The 17,330-nt window shown below is 41.7% G+C and overlaps 1 protein-coding gene across 3 annotated transcripts in view; it reads right to left on the bottom strand.

Moving 5' to 3' along the window:
- Window positions 1–14,687, bottom strand: part of STAB2 (stabilin 2) — a 171,186-nt gene extending 156,499 nt beyond the window's left edge. For all 3 annotated transcript variants that reach the window (XM_060413136.1, XM_060413137.1, XM_012174923.4), the window contains exons 1-3: window positions 14,413–14,687; window positions 10,904–11,037; window positions 8,241–8,356 (exon numbers count right to left, since the gene is read on the bottom strand). In XM_060413136.1, the coding sequence (XP_060269119.1) occupies window positions 8,241–8,356; window positions 10,904–11,037; window positions 14,413–14,490 (328 nt within the window). In that variant the 5' untranslated portion in view covers window positions 14,491–14,687. The remainder of the gene's footprint in view (window positions 1–8,240; window positions 8,357–10,903; window positions 11,038–14,412) is intronic.
- Between the last annotated feature and the right edge of the window lie 2,643 nt (window positions 14,688–17,330).

Here is a 17,330-nt window from a genome sequence, read left to right as displayed (position 1 = left end):
AGACTCTGATGCTGGGAGGGATTGGGGGCAGGAGGAGAAGGGGATGACAGAGGACGAGATGGTTGGATGGCATCACCGACTTGATGGACATGAGTTTGAGCAAGCTCCAGAGATGGTGAAGGACAGGGCAGCCTGGCATGTTGCAATCCATGGGGTTGCAAAGAGTTGGACACGACTGAGCAACTGAACCAACAACAATAGGCCCTCATTAGGAAAAAAAGTTGGTGAGGATTGACATTCTCAGCAACCACCCTTGAAAAAGCTCTTCTAACATTTGTTCTCAAGGCATGTTTCTGAAACTTGGGGGAGGGCTCAGGCAGCTGATAAAGCTATTTTCGGTCATTATCACATTTCCCTGTGATCACCACTGCTCTGAGGGTCTCACATCGTGACTTTGCTCACGCAGGAGGCTTACCCAGGCAAGGTGTCAGCAAATCATCAGACGTTCTGTTCTTTCAAAGGCAGATAATGAACTTCCTGGCCAGCAAGAGGCCAGGGACCTCCCTGTAACTTTATCTCTCAAGGAACTCCAGAGGCAGCCACTTGTGCCACTGTCTTTGTTTCAAAGCCTGCTGCACAGTGCTAGACAGAAACTCTGTCCTGGTTTGTAAAAATGGTGAATATTTCACTGACAGCTCTAGCTGGAATTGTCTGCCTGGGAAACTGATATGAAACTAGCTTCCTCGTGTGAACTCAGTGTGAATTTGTCACTCACAGCCAAGAAGGACATGCCTCACAGAGTGTTTTCAAATCCACGTAGTCCATTATTTGCAACCCAGGCAGTGAATGGCAGGAAACACACACAAGGAAAGGATAAGAAGTCTGAAGATGCAGTGACACAACACAAAATAATAAATGTGCCTAATTTGATGACATTGACTTCACAAAGCATCAAGGCCATTTCTATATTAAATAATCAGATGGAAACAATTGAGTTTCTGTGTAACCCTACACCCACATTGTTTTTCTGATGCTCTTGAGATTTTGCAAAAACCTGCTAAAGTTCATAATAGGATAAAAAAGAACTGGGATGTTCAAACTGAAACATCCATTTCCTCTGAAATAGAATATTGGTTGTTCAAATGTGATTAAGTTTCAAGGTTAAAAATGTTTTTGTGCTTATCAGAAGAGACTCCCATACACAGTTTTGATAAGGCTGTACAAGTTTTAATGAGGGAGAAGCAAGGTAACCCTGAGTAGAAACATCTTCCTGACATCAGGATGACATATTTCTCCCCCCGGGGAGAATTCCTGCCTTATTCCTAATTTTAGAAGATAAATCAGTTCTTTCTGTGTGCTTTTCTTTGTTTTCTAAGTTTTCAGAGTTTATCATTGAATTATCTAATTTTGCATAAGGCACTATGAAAATAATTTAAAAGGTAACCCAGAGGTGTTGACTGTGAATGTCTTTGTCAATGGCATTGAGAAGGAAGTGGATTCAGCCCTTGCCTTGGAAAGAAGCCTGTGCCAGGGCTTGTACTTCCTCAAAAAGAAGGATGGACATATGTCAGTGGCTGTGAAATGGCCTTATCCTTTCAGCAATGTAAAGCAATAATCAAGATCTCACTTGTCATCACTGCAAAATGGGAGAGGTGAAATACACAGCCAAGTAGAGCATTTATCTCTTTCCTGAGCCAAAGGAAGGAAGCCTTTTGAGATGTTTGGTATGTTTGGAAGATGAAGATAAATGGGAGTGCCCTTCTGCCCCAACGAGAGAACAGCAGAAAAATGTCCTGACCTTGGTTTCCACATTTTGCTTCTCTGGCCTTGAGACCTATCACAAGGAAAGGCCTGAACATTCAAGGAAATCTGCGACTCCTTCTATTGTAGGTGCAAGTATTGCCACAATTTTGGTATAGCCAGTGTGATGCATGAAACCCACCAGAGATTTTGAACCCTGTTGACTGTTTTATGAAGGCCTCACTGTTTAAAAGGAGCTCAGAGAAAGGGAGTCATTTTACTTGCCTTTCATGATCAGAGGTCTGTTTGACTCTGATTCTCTCGTTCATTCATTCATAAAATGTTTACACAAAGCTTTCTTTGTGTCGTAGACTCTACTAAGTACTTTTGCCTATATTGATGTTTTAAAATCCCTCTTAGAGTTTTGTAAGGTAGGACTCTACCCTCATTTGATAGCTATGGAGACTGTTGGAGAAGCAGCAAATCATTTGCCCAAATTAGCGATGAGGGGAATAGGTTCAAACCTCAAACTTCTGGTAGCGGGCCTTGGGTTCTTTTGCTCTCTGGGCTGTGGTCTGTTATTCACTAGACTGGATATGTTCACTTTCACTACTGCTTCTTAGACAAAGCCTTTTCTTGTCTACTCTGTGTCTAATTAACTTAAGAGCACATTAGTTTCTGTGGATTAGGAATAGAAAAGCAAATAAAAAATTCAATTTTATCAGGATGATTCTGTGAACTGGATGTGACCATGACCCCATCTGATGCTTAAAAGAAAATTCACGACATCTGGATGTCTGGGTTAATTGCTTCATTCTGATGTGACCAACTCCTAGAACACAAAGTGCCAACATGTTAAGGTGAAACAGAGCAGAATGGTTAACAGAGAAGGGCCAGGGTACCCTAAACCCCAAACCTTGAGCTTCCCAGGGTAAGGAGCATGATCCAGAAATTGACTGAGAGGGCTGAAGGGACCTACCAAACAGAAGAAAAATTAGAATGCTCAACACCACTAATTATCAGGAAAATGCACATCAAAACCGCAATGACATGTCACCTCACACCTGCCACTATGGTTATCATCAAAAAGAACACAGCCAACAAATGTTGGAAGGATGTGGAGAAAAGGCAACCTTTGTACACTGTTGGTGGGAATGTAAATTGGCGTAGCCACTGTGGAAAACATTTTGGAGGTTCCTCAAAAAACTAAAATTAAAACTACCATAGTGAAGTAGCTCAGTAGTGTCTAACTCTTTGCGACCCCATGGACTGTAACCTGCCAGGCTCCTCGGTCCATGGGATTCTCCAGGCAAGAATACTGGAGTGGGTTGCCATTTCCTTCTCCAGGGGGATCTTCCCGACCCAGGGATCGAACTCGGGTCTCCCACATTGAAGGTAGATTCTTTACTGTCTAAGCCACCAGGGAACTACCATATGATCCAACAATTCCATTCCTGTGTATATATTTGAAAGAGATATGCACTCCAATATTCATATCAGCATTACTTACAATTGCCAAGATAATATATTAAAGCAACCCAAGATTCCGTCAACTGATGAATGGGTAAAGAAGACATGGTATATATAATGGAATATGACTCAGTCATAAAAAAAGAACGAAATGTTGCCATTTGCAACAACATGGATAAACTTGGAGGGTATTATGCTAAGTGAAATAAGTCAGAGAAAGACAAATATTGTATGATGCTTATATATGGGCTTTAAAAATGTAACAAACTAGTCAGTATAAGCAACCTCACAGATATAGAGAATGAAGTAGTGGTTACCTGTGGGAGAGAAGGAAGGGAGAGGGGCAAATATTAAAGTAGGAGATGAAGGGGTACAAACTATTTGGTGCAAAATAAGCTACAAGAATATGCTGTACAACACAGGGAATGTAGACAGTATTTTATAAGTGGAGTGTAAACTTTAAAAATTGTGAATCACTGTATTGTATACCTGTAACATATTATTACACAACAATTACAATTAATAAAACCATGGGAACAAATAAAAAATACTTGTAGAAAAAAAGAGAAATTAGAAATATACTGGGAAGTCCTTTTTTTTTTTTTTTTTTTTTAAAAACAAATTCTGCTCCAGGCAGTGGGACAGAGTAGAAAGCGAGCAGACTTTGGTGACAGGCAGCCCTGAACTTGAAGTTGCTTCATCTACTGACTCCAAAGAGAGAGGCAAGAGACAATCTTTAAATTATATTTCTCATAGGCAGGATAGGGATATGAAAGTGTAACTTGAAGATGTGTCTTAAGAATTAAATCAGATTGTATAGGCCAACTACTTCTCTAGTACCTAGTGTCAGCAGTATTGAGTAAATTGAAATTATTTTTCATTTAATCACTAGTTAAAAAAAAACAGGCAATGTTATGCATATAATATGGGCTCAACTATTTACAAGCAATATGGGGCGGGGGGGGGGGCGGGGGGAAGGAACAAGGAAATAAGCCAAAGTATTTATAGTTTTCTATGTGTGATAGAATACAAGTCACTATTTTTTCCTCTTTCTTTATACTTTTCTAAATTCTACAAGTTATGTACAATTTGCTCATGTTATTTTAATGAGAAAACACACAGCAAAAGAGAACTAATCTCTCCCTTTAAGTAGATCCTTAAGATGTTTTCATTACATCTTAGAAGATGGAAAGTGATGGTAAATTCATGAATAAAAATGCCTGATTTTTACTATCCTTCCCTCTCCAAAAGGGATCTCATGTAATTAGCATGTCTGTGGTCAGGGGCAGCGGCCAGGAGGAGACACCCCGCGTCCAAGGTCAGGGACGGCGGCCGAGAGGAGCTACCCCACGTCCGAGGCCAGTGGTGGCCGGGAGGAGACACCCCACGTCCGAGATCAGGGGCGGCCAGGAGAAGCCACCTCGCGCCCGGGGCCAGGGGCGGTGACCTTGAGGAGCCACCCACGCCCGAGGCCAGGGCCGCTGGCCAGGAGGAGCAACCCGAGGAAAGATGGCTGCGCAGGCACAGGAAGGCCTAGAGGAGCTATCCCACGATAAAGGTCAGGAATGCTGGCGGTAAGGAGATACCCCTCATCCAAGGTAAGGAGCAGCGGCTGTGCTTTGCTGGAGCAGCTGTGAAGAGATACCCCACGCCAAGGTAAGAGAAACCCAAGTAAGATGATAAGTGTTGCAAGAGGGCATCAGAGGGCAGACACACTGAAACCATACTCACAGAAAACTAGCCAATCTAATCACACTAGGGCCACAGCCTTGTCTAACTCAATGAAACCAAGCCATGCCTGTGGGGCAACCCAAGGCAAACCATTCAATATCACAGTTATCCAAGTCTATGCCCCAACCAGTAATGCTGAAGAAACTGAAGTTGGCTGGTTTTATGAAGACCTACAAGATCTTTTAGAACTAACACCCAAAAGAGATGTCCTTTTCATTATAGGGGACTGGAATGCAAAAGTAGGAAGTCAAGAAACACCTGGAGTAACAGGCAAATTTGGCCTTGGAATGTGGAATGAAGCAGGGCAAAGACTAATAGAGTTTTGCCAAGAAAATGCACTGGTCATAGCAAACACCCTCTTCCAACAACACAAGCGAAGACTCTACACATGGACATCACCAGATGGTCAACACCGAAATCAGATTGATTATATTCTTTGCAGCCAAAGATGGAGAAGCTCTATACAGTCAACAAAAACAAGACCAGGAGCTGACTGTGGCTCAGATCATGAACTCCTTATTGCCAAATTCAGACTTAAATTGAAGAAAGTAGGGAAAACCACTAGACCATTCAGGTATGACCTAAATCAAATCCCTTCTGATTATACAGTGGAAGTGAGAAATAGATTTAAGGGTCTAGATCTGATAGATAGAGTGCCTGATGAACTGTGGAATGAGGTTCGTGACATTGTACAGGAAACAAGGATCAAGACCATCCTCATGGAAAAGAAATGCAAAGAAGCAAAATGGCTGTCAGGGGAGGCCTTACAAATAGCTTTGAAAAGAAGAGAGGCAAAAAGCAAAGGAGAAAAGGAAAGATATAAGCATCTGAATGCAGAGTTCCAAAGAATAGCAAGAAGAGATAAGAAAGCCTTCTTCAGTGATCAATGCAAAGAAATAGAAGAAAACAACAGAATGGGAAAGACTAGAGATCTCTTCAAGAAAATTACAGATACCAAGGGAACATTTCATGCAAAGATGGGCTCAATAAAGGACAGAAATGGTATGGACCTAATAGAAGCAGAAGATATTAAGAAGAGGTGGCAAGAATACATGGAAGAACTATACAAAAAAGATCTTCATGACCCAGATAATCATGATGATTGATCACTAATCTAGAGCCAGACATCTTGGAATGTGAAGTCAAATGGGCCTTAGAAAGCATCACTATGAACAAAGATAGTTGAGGTGATGGAATTCCAATTGAGCTGTTTCAAATCCTGAAAGATGATGCTGTGAAAGTGCTGCACTCAATATGCCAGCAAGTTTGGAAAACTCAGCAGTGGCCACAGGACTGGAAAAGGTCAGTTTTCATTCCAATCCCAAAGAAAGGCAATGCCAAAGAATGCTCAAACTACCACACAATTGCACCCATCTCACATGCCAGTAAAGTAATGCTCAAAATTCTCCAAGCCAGGATTCAGCAATACGTGAACTGTGAACTTCCTGATGTTCAAGCTGGTTTTAGAAAAGGCAGAGGAACCAGAGATCAAATTGCCAACATCCGCTGGATCATGGAAAAAGCAAGAGAGTTCCAGAAAAAACATCTCTTTCTGCTTTATTGACTATGCCAAAGCCTTTCACTGTGTGGATCACAATAAACTGTGGAAAACTCTGAAAGAGATGGGAATACCAGACCACCTAACCTGCCTCTTGAGAAATCTGTATGCAGGTCAGGAAGCAACAGTTAGAACTGGACATGGAACAACCGACTGGTTCCAAATAGGAAAAGGAGTACATCAAGGCTGTATATTGTCACCCTGCTTATTTAATTTCTATGCAGAGTACATCATGAGAACCGCTGGACTGGAAGAAGCACAAGCTGGAATCAAGATTGTCAGGAGAAATATCAATAACCTCAGATATGCAGATGACACCACCCTTCTGGCAGAAAGTGAAGAGGAACGAAAGAGCCTCTTGATGAAAGTGAAAGAGGAGAGCAAAAAAGTTGGCTTAAAGCTCAACATTCAGAAAACGAAGATCATGGCATCTGGTCCCATCACTTCATGGAAAATAGATGGGGAAACAGTGGAAACAGTGTCAGACTTTATTTTTGGGGGCTCCAAAATCACTGTAGATGGTGACTGCAGCCATGAAATCAAAAGACGCTTACTCCTTGGAAGAAAAGTTATGACCAACCTAGATAGTATATTCAAAAGCAGAGACATTACTTTACCGACTAAGGTCTGTCTAGTCAAGGCTATGGTTTTTCCTGTGGTCATGTATGGATGTGAGAGTTGGACTGTGAAGAAGGCTGAGCGCCGAAGAATTGATGCATTTGAACTGTCATGTTGGAGAATACTCTTGAGAGTCCCTTGGACTGCAAGGAGATCCAACCAGTCCATTCTGAAGGAGATCAACCCTGGGATTTCTTTGGAAGGAATGATGCTAAAGCTGAAGCTCCTGTACTTTGGACACCTCATGTGAAGAGTTGACTCATTGGAAAAGACTCTGATGATGGGAGAGATTGGGGGCAGGAGGAGAAGGGGACAACCCAGGATGAGATGGCTGGATGGCATCATGGACTCGATGGACGTGAGTCTGAGCGATCTCCTGGAGCTGGTGATGGACAGGGAGACCTGGCGTGCTGCGATTCATGGGGTCACAAAGAATTGGACACGACTGAGTGACTTAACTAAACTATCAGGGACTTAGTCACTGCTTGAGGGTCAACATCTTTAATCATGATAAAAGTTCAGTTTCAGCTGAGGAATGTTATATTTGACCACAGGAGTTCAAACTATGCTACTGGCTCAGGTTTGGCCAGTGGTTCTTCTTACAATGGAGCCTGGTCATTACAGAGCTTGCTACTGCACCCTAAGACAATTTTTCAGAAAAGTTAATTATTATTTTGGTTGCTAAACAATACCTACAGTTTTTGAGATACTGTAATCAAATGTCATCTTAAAGAAAATTGTGTTGAGATCATACTAGTCCAGCATCTTACTCCCTTTCTATGGCTGCTGCTGCTGCTCAGTCGCTTCAGTCATGTCCGACTCTGTGCGACCCCATAGACGGCAGCCCACCAGGCTCCCCCGTCCCTGGGATTCTCCAGGCAAGAACACTGGAGTGGGTTGCCATTTCCTTCTCCATTTCTATGGCTAGTAAAGTCTTTTATAAAAATGAATATCCTTTCAATTGCCCCCTTTTCTTTGCAAAGGAATTGTCTTAAAGAGAGATCCCAAAAGAGAGAAAAGCAGATATCAATATAAAAGCTGACAGGGCTGAAAAGGTTTTCCACATATGGATGGAAAAGGAACTTTCTAGAAAAAGATGCTAACATTCTCTTTCCTTCCTCTTGATTTCCTGTACAGTGAGACATTGAGAAGCAAATATCAAAGAAACACGCAGGCCACTTACCCATGCAGTCTGGGCCCCAGTGGCCTGGACAGCACTGAGGCTGGAGATAATCCCTCCTACAGATATGGCGGCATCCGGGCAGAAACAGGGAGTATGCTCTGACCTCAAAGGTGTACCTTGAAGGGAAAAAATGGATGTTCACCCATGGTTACAGCAACTCAGTGAACTCTGGGCAGCGAAATTGCCATAGGTTTTAATTCAGGTCTTTACACTTGCCTATATTTAAAAATATATAGATTGAACACATTTTGCTTCCTAGGTGAAAGAAAGCTTAATCATGATTCATCTTTAATGTAAGAGCTGGATGAAAAAAATCAGGGAAGGATGAAATAAGGGTGAAATATCTAAAATGTTAGAAATAGAGTTAACTGATAAAAGAAATGATATTAGGTTCTAGGCATATGTTAGATGTAGACTTCAGACTTGTCTCTGACCATCCTAGCAGCCAGTGAAAGAAGGGAAAGTTCAAGTGTTACATGATACACAGTATCTGTGGCTTCAAAATAAACTGATCATTTAGGACTTGTAAATTTTTTGCAGATGCTATAGATGGAAAATTTCTGTGAGAGGTGTTCTAAGGTAGGGAGCAATATTTGCCATGGTTTCCTTGAGAGAGAATCATGAGTTCCTTGGAACAGTTTTTGTACCAGCTGAAGAACAGATATTCTATGGAGGTTAAACACTTGTCTATTTGCAGAGATCTTTGCACGGATGGCTTATTCCAGGACACAACTGCAGTGTATCTAGAGCATTCTTCCATGACTGTCATTTCTTTTCATTGGGTCATTAAGAATAGTGTGATGCTGAGTTCAAGGTTGTATCCCTAAACCAGTCCCTGGAACATTGCTGATTAACTGCAGAGCTACTGGCTTTGTGGGCACTCGAGTTGGAGATAGTGTTGAGTATTTCTTTGAAAGGCTGAACATACTGGCATGGACATTTCTTCACAAAGAATGGGAAATGGAGAGCACAAAGGAAAATGAAATGTCCCCTCAAGAACCAGGCATGGCATAGAAAACAAACTTATGGTTACCAAAGGGGAAAGTGGTGGTGGGGGGGCGGTAAATTAGGAGGGATTAACAGATATGCACTATTATATATAAAAGAGATAAACAACAAGGACCTACTGTATAGCACAGGGAACTATATTTGGTATCTTGTCATAAACTATAAAGAAAAAGAATACATGCATATAACTGAATCACTTTGCTGTCTACATGAAATTAACACTGTAGATCAGCTATATTTCAATTAAAATTTTATATTAAAAAACCAGCCTTGTATTTGTTTCAGCATAAATGTCCCCAGTTCTAAAACAGATAGATAAAATCTATCTAAAATCTATGCTATCTATCTAAAATAGATAGCATGCGTGCAATAATCATATTCTTTTGTGTTTGTGGGAAGTGGAAGAAGTGGGGGGGCACGTAACCAAGTGCCCACTTTGGTCGTGAAGAGTACAGTATAAAGAGTGTTCTAAGTTCCCCTGTAATTTTAACCTTGAGCCCCAAATCTTTCTGATGTACTTTCTCAGAGAATCTGGTTGCAAATTGTGCCTACTTTAGTAACTGAGTGGTCAACTGCTGCACATCCTTGCTAATACCAGGCCAGTTAATGCTGGGAAACTTCTATTAAAAATGATGACTTGGGGTTTTAGAATATAGTACAGTTAATTGCATTAGGGCTTCCCAGGTGGCACTAGCGGCAACGAGCCCGCCTGCCAGTGCAAAAGACTTAAGAGATTTGGGTTTGATCGCTGGGTTTGGGAAGATCCCTGAAGGAGGGCATGACAACCCACTCCAGTATTCTTGCCTGGAGAATCGCATAGACAGAGGAGCCTGGGGGCCTACAGTCCATGGGTTCACAGAGTCAGACATGACTAAAGTGACTTAGCATGTAATGATGCACAGCTGCATTAAGCAAATGTGAATTTAAAATAGTATAACAGAGTTAATTGTTTCATTTTATACAAAATTTTTCCAGTCCCTCACCCCTGAATTAAAAGGAAACTCGTTGAATAGTTTAATTTTTAAATTAGGAGACTGAGTAAATTAAATTTGTGTTTGCATTTGAGCTGCCTGGATGCATTCATGAGCTAGTGGGCAGAAATGCTTGTCATCTTTGTAAGGATTAAATTTGAATTATAAGAGTTTTGAGGTCAAAAAGAGGTCTTCAAGAATGCAACACTCACCTAAAATGAAACAAATCTGTCTCCCTTCTCTGGGTTCTATAGTATCAGGATGCAGAGCTGGTTAGTAAGATGACGATTGGAACCAAAGCCTTTAAAAATTAATTTTACTTGGAGTATAGTTGCTTTACAGTGTTGTATTAGTTTCAAAGGAAGACCCAAGGCTTTTTAACAGGCTCTCACTAGAACTCTTTCCAGAGGAAACAAACCCCAGATGTTCAAAATAAAGAAGGGCAAGATGAGAGGAGAATATTTCTGTGCAATGCAATGTAATCAATTTTGTATGAAAATGTGAATCGTAATATAATTTTTAGACTCATGGTCATAGTTGTGAGTTGCTGAAGTTTGGGCTCAGTATAACCTTAGAACAAGAAAAAATCACGGAAATGCTTTGTAGTTTTAAGTCGGGAAGTTTCCATTTGGATCACAATCCCTTAATTTCCAAGACTCCAGCACATTATCTCATGATGAGTACCTGCAATCTCGGATTCCCACAGTGCCGTTGGTAATCTTGGTATAACCATCTGGGCACTTTATTCCAAAGGTGACTAAGCAGGACTGGCACTCAGTTCTAATTGTAACGAGAGACTTCTTATCACATCTTTTTCCCTGTGAAAACACAAAAAAGAAAAAAAAATCAAATCCCACTAGCAGAGCCTGGATTGGCCAATCTCCTCCATTAGCTTCATGTAAATGAAATGACAGGGACGACAAAGAGGTTGATAGGTGATGACTGACCAGTCTTTCCATCAGATCTGAAAGGAGTGTTGGGATCAACAGGGATCAGTGTCTGCCGTGGGAAGCTGCTGCTGGTACCATGCCTTTGCCATCATGGATCTCAAGTATGGAGTCTGGCAAAACAGGGCAATGTCACTATTGACATATATTCAAATGGGAAACTGAAAGTATACCACAGGGTACACTTTTCAAATGGGAAATTGTAAGCGGGTTCTTCAAGGTCAATTGTTCATGGATCAACAGGTCTGAAGAATATTCTTTCAGCATTGATTCCATAGGGATAATGTGGTATAGGTGCTAAATTAAGCATACAGTTCCTGCTCCAAAGATGTTTACAATCTCTTGTTACAATCCAGCTAGGATGTGGGCTCCACGAGGGTGGTAATCTTTATCTATCTTGTCCTCTGCTGTACTCCGAACACTTGGACCAGTGTCTAGCACACAGTAGAGTTTAGTAATGATTTGTTTATTGAATGAATGACTTGCGGGAAATCACCAAGACACACCATAAATAGTCATTTGGCAATAGCAGGTGGCAAAGAATTCACTGCTAAAGTGAACGATGCAGACACACTTTGGCTTTGTCTTCAGGGTCCCTCATCCATGATTCTGGTACCGATCTTCCATGGATCTCCCCCCTTTTCTCAAGTTTCCTTCATCTCCCCATCAAACATAAGCAGCAGTTTTGTACAATGAAAAAAGATTGAACTTGGGACTCAAAAGACCTAAGATTGGAATCAAGCTCTGTATCTTGCTAAATATACAGTCTCAAATGAACTCCTTATTCTTTGCCATCATCTGTAAAGGGGGGATATTGATAACCACTGTACAAGTTATTGAGACCTCTGAGTGGTATAACACGTGCAAATCACCTGGCCAGTATCTGGAATGTCACAGGCCATAAATGTCAGTTTCTGTGATGCTTTTTTTTTTTTTTTGCCACATCATACAGCATTCAATGAAGTCAGTTCTCTGATCAGGGTCTGAACCCATGCTTCCTGCATTGGAGGCTTCCCAGGTAGCCCAGTTCAGTGACAAAGAATACACCTGACAATACAGGAGACATGGATCCAATCCCTAGATCAGGAAGATCCCCTGGAGTAGGAAACGGCACCCCATTCCAGTGATCTTGTCTGGAAAATCCCACGGACAGAGGAGCCTGGCAGGCTACAGTCCATGGGGTCGCAAAGAATCAGACACGACTGAGCAGGCACACCTGCACACAAATGCAGTCTTAACCATGGACACCAGGGAAGTCCTGCTGCTTCTCTGTTCTGACCTCTGTGTTTGGCCTCTTGACTGTACTGATCAGAGTGTTCTTTCCTCTTCCCTTGGTGACCAAAACCTTGTCTCCTTTAATACCCTGTGTCACCATATCCACAAAACCACACTCATCTTTCTTCTCTCAACTCCTCTTCGCCCTATGGCTGATCAGTGAAGAATGTTTTGTGGTCTCTCCATTAGAAAGACCCTTGCAGGAAAGGACCATTTTCTCCTATTTCTTTGTCATCCCTGGGATCTGGCACTAGGTTAGTGGCGGTGGGAACATCCTAGCTACTTCTAAATTCACTGAAATATGTGAGGGCTGCATAAGAAGAAAGCTTACATTTACAGGGAAATTTATGGTCATGCAAGCTTCCAAAGGCATCATCTTATTTGATCTCAACCACTGTAGAGATAAGTAAAGGAGGTATCATTATCCTCACTTTAGCGGAGAGAAAGCTGAGGTGGGGGAGGTTCAGTGACTCAGCCAAGGTCACACTGTCAGTGATTTTGATTCCTTCATCAGCATCATCAGTGGCATATAGAAAACAAACATCTGTTTTTACTGGCAGGTTTCATTTGGTGATCATTATGAACCAAAATAGCACTGGAATGTTCTCAAGCATTATCAGAGTATAGTCAACTAGAGTAAAATTGGTATTGATAAAGTTTGCCTGGCACAAGGAGGAACAATGGGGATTTTGGGATTAGCAGGGGCAAACTATTATCTGTGGGATGGTATGCAACAAGGTCCTAATGTATAACACAGTGAACTATACAATATCCCATGACAAACCATAATGAAAAAATATGAAAAAAATAGATATGTATAGCTGAGTCATTTTGCTGTACAGAAGAAATTAACACATCATGGTAAACCAGTTATACTTCAATAAAAAAAAATTGCCTGTCACAAAACAGACTCACAGACATAAAGAACAGAATTGTAGTTGCTAAGGGGGTGGGGGGATATGGGAGGGGTATACTGGGAGTTTGGGATCAGCAGATGTAAACTAGTATACAGAGAATGGATAAACTACAATGTCTTATTGCATGGCACAGGATATACTCAATATCCTGTGATAAACCATCATGGAAAAGAATATGAAAAAAGACTATATATATATATATATATATATATATATATATATATATATGCGGGTATATATATAAAGAAATTGCCTGGCACAGATGCAGAGTCATGTTTATGTTTTATTGGTCATAAAGCAGAAATCCTAACTTGTGAAACACATTTTAAATAAGTCACTTAGACCATCTCTCACATACACTCCTATATTTTTTTGGCTGCACAGCTTGTGTTATCTTAAGTTTCCTGACCAGGGATCAAACCAATGGCCCCTGCAGTAGAGTGCTAGCTTCTGGACTGCCAGGGAGGTCCCTCACATACCCTCCTCTAGCCTAGACTTGCTGCAGAGCTGGTTCTGAACCTGCTCTATGATGACAACTCACGTGTCATCACAGGCAGGCGTGCTGGTGTCCTTCATCAGGCCATTGATTCCACTACCCTGGGTCCTTTGACTGCAACTCATGGTAGGTAGATGGATGGATTCCTGGCATTTTGGTGACCTTGTGTTTCTCAATCAGTTATGACCTGACCTGGAATTCCCCAGAGCTCCTCTCTACTCATCTCTCTACAGTCATTGTTATTTTCAACATTCAGAATGATGCAATGGGAGGGATTCATTAAAACAAACAGAAAAGACAGCAAAATCCACAATGGAGAGAGGAATTTTAGGGCTAAAATCAGAGATCCCAGCGATTGCATTTTAGCACAGAATAGAACCAACTGGCTTAGTACCTCTTCAGACAGATGGATCCTTGTTAGCATCCTATTCTCCATAAGCTCTTTATTTTGTGAAGCCCAGAGAGTACACTTAACTCACGACCACATAGGAAAGCAAAAGGTTTTAAACACAATCATGAAGGTGAACAAACTTTTAAAAAACATAAGTTTCATCTTACCTGTTCTGCAGTTTCAGACAGGGAGCAGAGATTTTGTACCACCAATCCAAGAAAGAAAAGTATTATACTTTGTAGCATGGTGAGGAAATATTCGCTTCTTCTCCACGTCAGGCAACTGTCAGGACTGTGTAGCTACTTAAATTTAGTTTGATGAACGCCCAGTGAATTCTTTCTCATTTCAGTGTTTGCTTTTAAATCTTTTCCTCTCCTTTTTTTCCTGGATTGTAACAGATGATATGTGAGAGCTGCCTCTAGACAGGAAAAATGGCCAATCTAGGGGTCGTGGTGAAATCGGCTACTCTCAACTGTATACATGTCCTGGCTCAATGACAGGATATCCTGAAGGGGCCGAGGCAGAGACATGATCTGGAATTTTTGTGCCTTGTGAAACTCCCAAGAAAAAGCTCCTGCCTCCCACTGCTCTGCCCATCCTCCTCTGGTCCTGCCTACTGCTGACCTCAGGCCCTGCCAACATGAACACAACCACACCATGGAAAACTGCAAGCCTCTCTCTCTGAATGCAAAGGTCCGAGCTTGTCATCAGGCAGTATATACGGGGGTACCCATAAATGGGCACAATTCCAGGTGTGGAGGGGATGTTGCAGAAGGCTGGTTCTTGACTTAGGTGATGGTGGTGGAAAAGTCTATCACAAAGAAATGTCTCTTTTAAGATGCCATTGGTTGAGTTTTTGACTCATCCTTTGGCCTCTTCCAGGTCACTTTAGCAGCAAATAACTGAGTCTACAGGTCTCATCTTACGCTTCAAGGCCTAGGTCTAATGTCACCTCTTCCAGGAAGGCTTCTGTCCTGCTCCTCTAATATTCATCTTGGAGGTCCTCCCAGCATTTTGCACATCATGCTGTGAAAGCCCAGTCACCTCCATCCACAATTCACTGTCTGTCTCCCGTGACCAATTATTAATTTCTTGAGGAGCAGGCCTAGCCTTTAACTTCTGTAACTCCAGCAGCATAGAGCAGAGATCTGTATTTGAAAATAAGAAAAACAACTCCAGCCAACATTTGTTGAAGTCTTACTATGTACTACTCACTCTGCTAGACTTCTCCATGGATTAACCCATTTAATCCTCACAGTTCTTGGTGAAATAGAATTGTTCTCCTCATTTTACAGATGAGGTAACTGAGGCAGAGAGGTTAGGCAACAACTTTTCCAAAGTCACACAGCAAGTAGGTGAAGATCTAGTTTTCAAACTGGGTGACTCCAGAGCTAGTACTATTAACCACTATCCTCAACTTCCTAAAACAATACTTTACATATAAATAGCAGGTGGTGCTCCAGTCTCATTGACATGATAGAAAAATGTCAGACCTAGCACCACAAAGGATAAAGTCTGGGCTAATCAACTCTTGAGAGACCCTTGGACAGCAAGGAGATCAAACTAGTCAATCCTAAAGGAAATCAACCCTGAATATTCATTAGAAGGGCTGAAGCTGAAGCCCTAATACTTTGGCCACCTGACGGAAGAGCTGACTCATTGGAAAAGACCTTAATCCTGGGAAGGATTGAGGTAAGGAGGAGAAAGGGGAGACAGTGAATGAGATAGCTGGATAGCATCACTGACTCAGTGGATATGAGCTTGAGCAAACTCTGTGAGATAATGAAGGACAGAGAAGCCTGGAATGCTGCAGCCCATGGGGTCATAGAGAGCTGGACATGACTGAGTGACTGAAAAACAATAATCACCAAAACAGGCTTAAGGTGTATCTCATGACACCGAGTTAACTGGGAGACTCACAGTTATATACTAGTTTTTGTTAAATAATCCTAACTCTAAAAAATCTTTCCCTGTGGATGTTTGAAACATTATATTCTATTGATCAGTAATCCAAGAAACTTCTGGTACAGATAAGCCCTTCAGAGGCTAACCCAGAGGTCTGAATGAGAAGACACCAGATGAGGAAGTCCTCACAATCCTTTGGTTCAGTGTATTTCAACCTCATTTAGAATCTACAAAGCTTTATAGATGATTCCACTTGCATGGGTGATAGCTGCTTAACAATGGACTATTACTGTGCAAAGTCAATGAAATTGAGGTTAACCTGTTAACAGAGCTATGTTACCTTAACTAATACTTGAGGGGAAGAAGTCGAGAGCATTTTTTTCTGATTCTTTTCTCTCTGAAGAACATGGATTAGTGTCTGTGCCTAGGAATGCGTTGGATTCCTGTGTGTGGGGGTGGGGAGGGGGAATGAACCCTTATTTGCATTTCCTAAATGGCTGTGGATGGAGAAGGTGATGGCACCCCACTCCAGTACTCTTGCCTGGAAAATCCCATGGATGGAGGAGCCTGGTAGGCTGCAGCCCATGGGGTCGCGAAGAGTCAGACATGACTGAGCAACTTCCCTTTCGCTTTTCACTTTCATGCATTGGAGAGGGAAATGGCAACCCACTCCAGTGTTCTTGCCTAGAGAATCCCAGGGATGAGGGAGCCTGGTGAGCTGCTGTCTATGGGGTCACACAGAGTCAGACATGACTGAGGTGACTTAGCAGCAGCAGCAGCAAATGGTTGTGGAAGATGCTTCAGGGGGTTATAGAGAAGAATTCTATTAGATAATTTGGAACACCCTGCCTCTGCTGTACCTTTCTTATGGATTGACCATGCTCATTAGCTCATTAAAGTTTCTGAGAAATCTTTCAGTAAAACATAAGGTAATAAAACCAAACAGCTTCACTTTGCTGAAAGCAGTACTTTCCAAAAGTTTTAGACCAAGAGAGCTTTCTCTCTTTGCAAACTAACCTTCGCACCTCCAGGTCTACATTCTATTTTATATATTTTAAGGGAGATACTATCCTAGACTATAGCAGGTTGAATATGCCATCTTTAAATAATTCAACATTAAGGTTTAGAAATTAGCTTGCCAGTGGCCATGGGGATTCTGCAGTCTAGGACCTGTTCACAC

This window comes from Ovis aries, chromosome 3 (assembly GCF_016772045.2).
Source record: "Ovis aries strain OAR_USU_Benz2616 breed Rambouillet chromosome 3, ARS-UI_Ramb_v3.0, whole genome shotgun sequence".
In the NCBI taxonomy this organism is placed as follows: Eukaryota; Metazoa; Chordata; class Mammalia; order Artiodactyla; family Bovidae; genus Ovis; species Ovis aries.
This window is presented reverse-complemented; position numbering and strand designations above follow the sequence as displayed.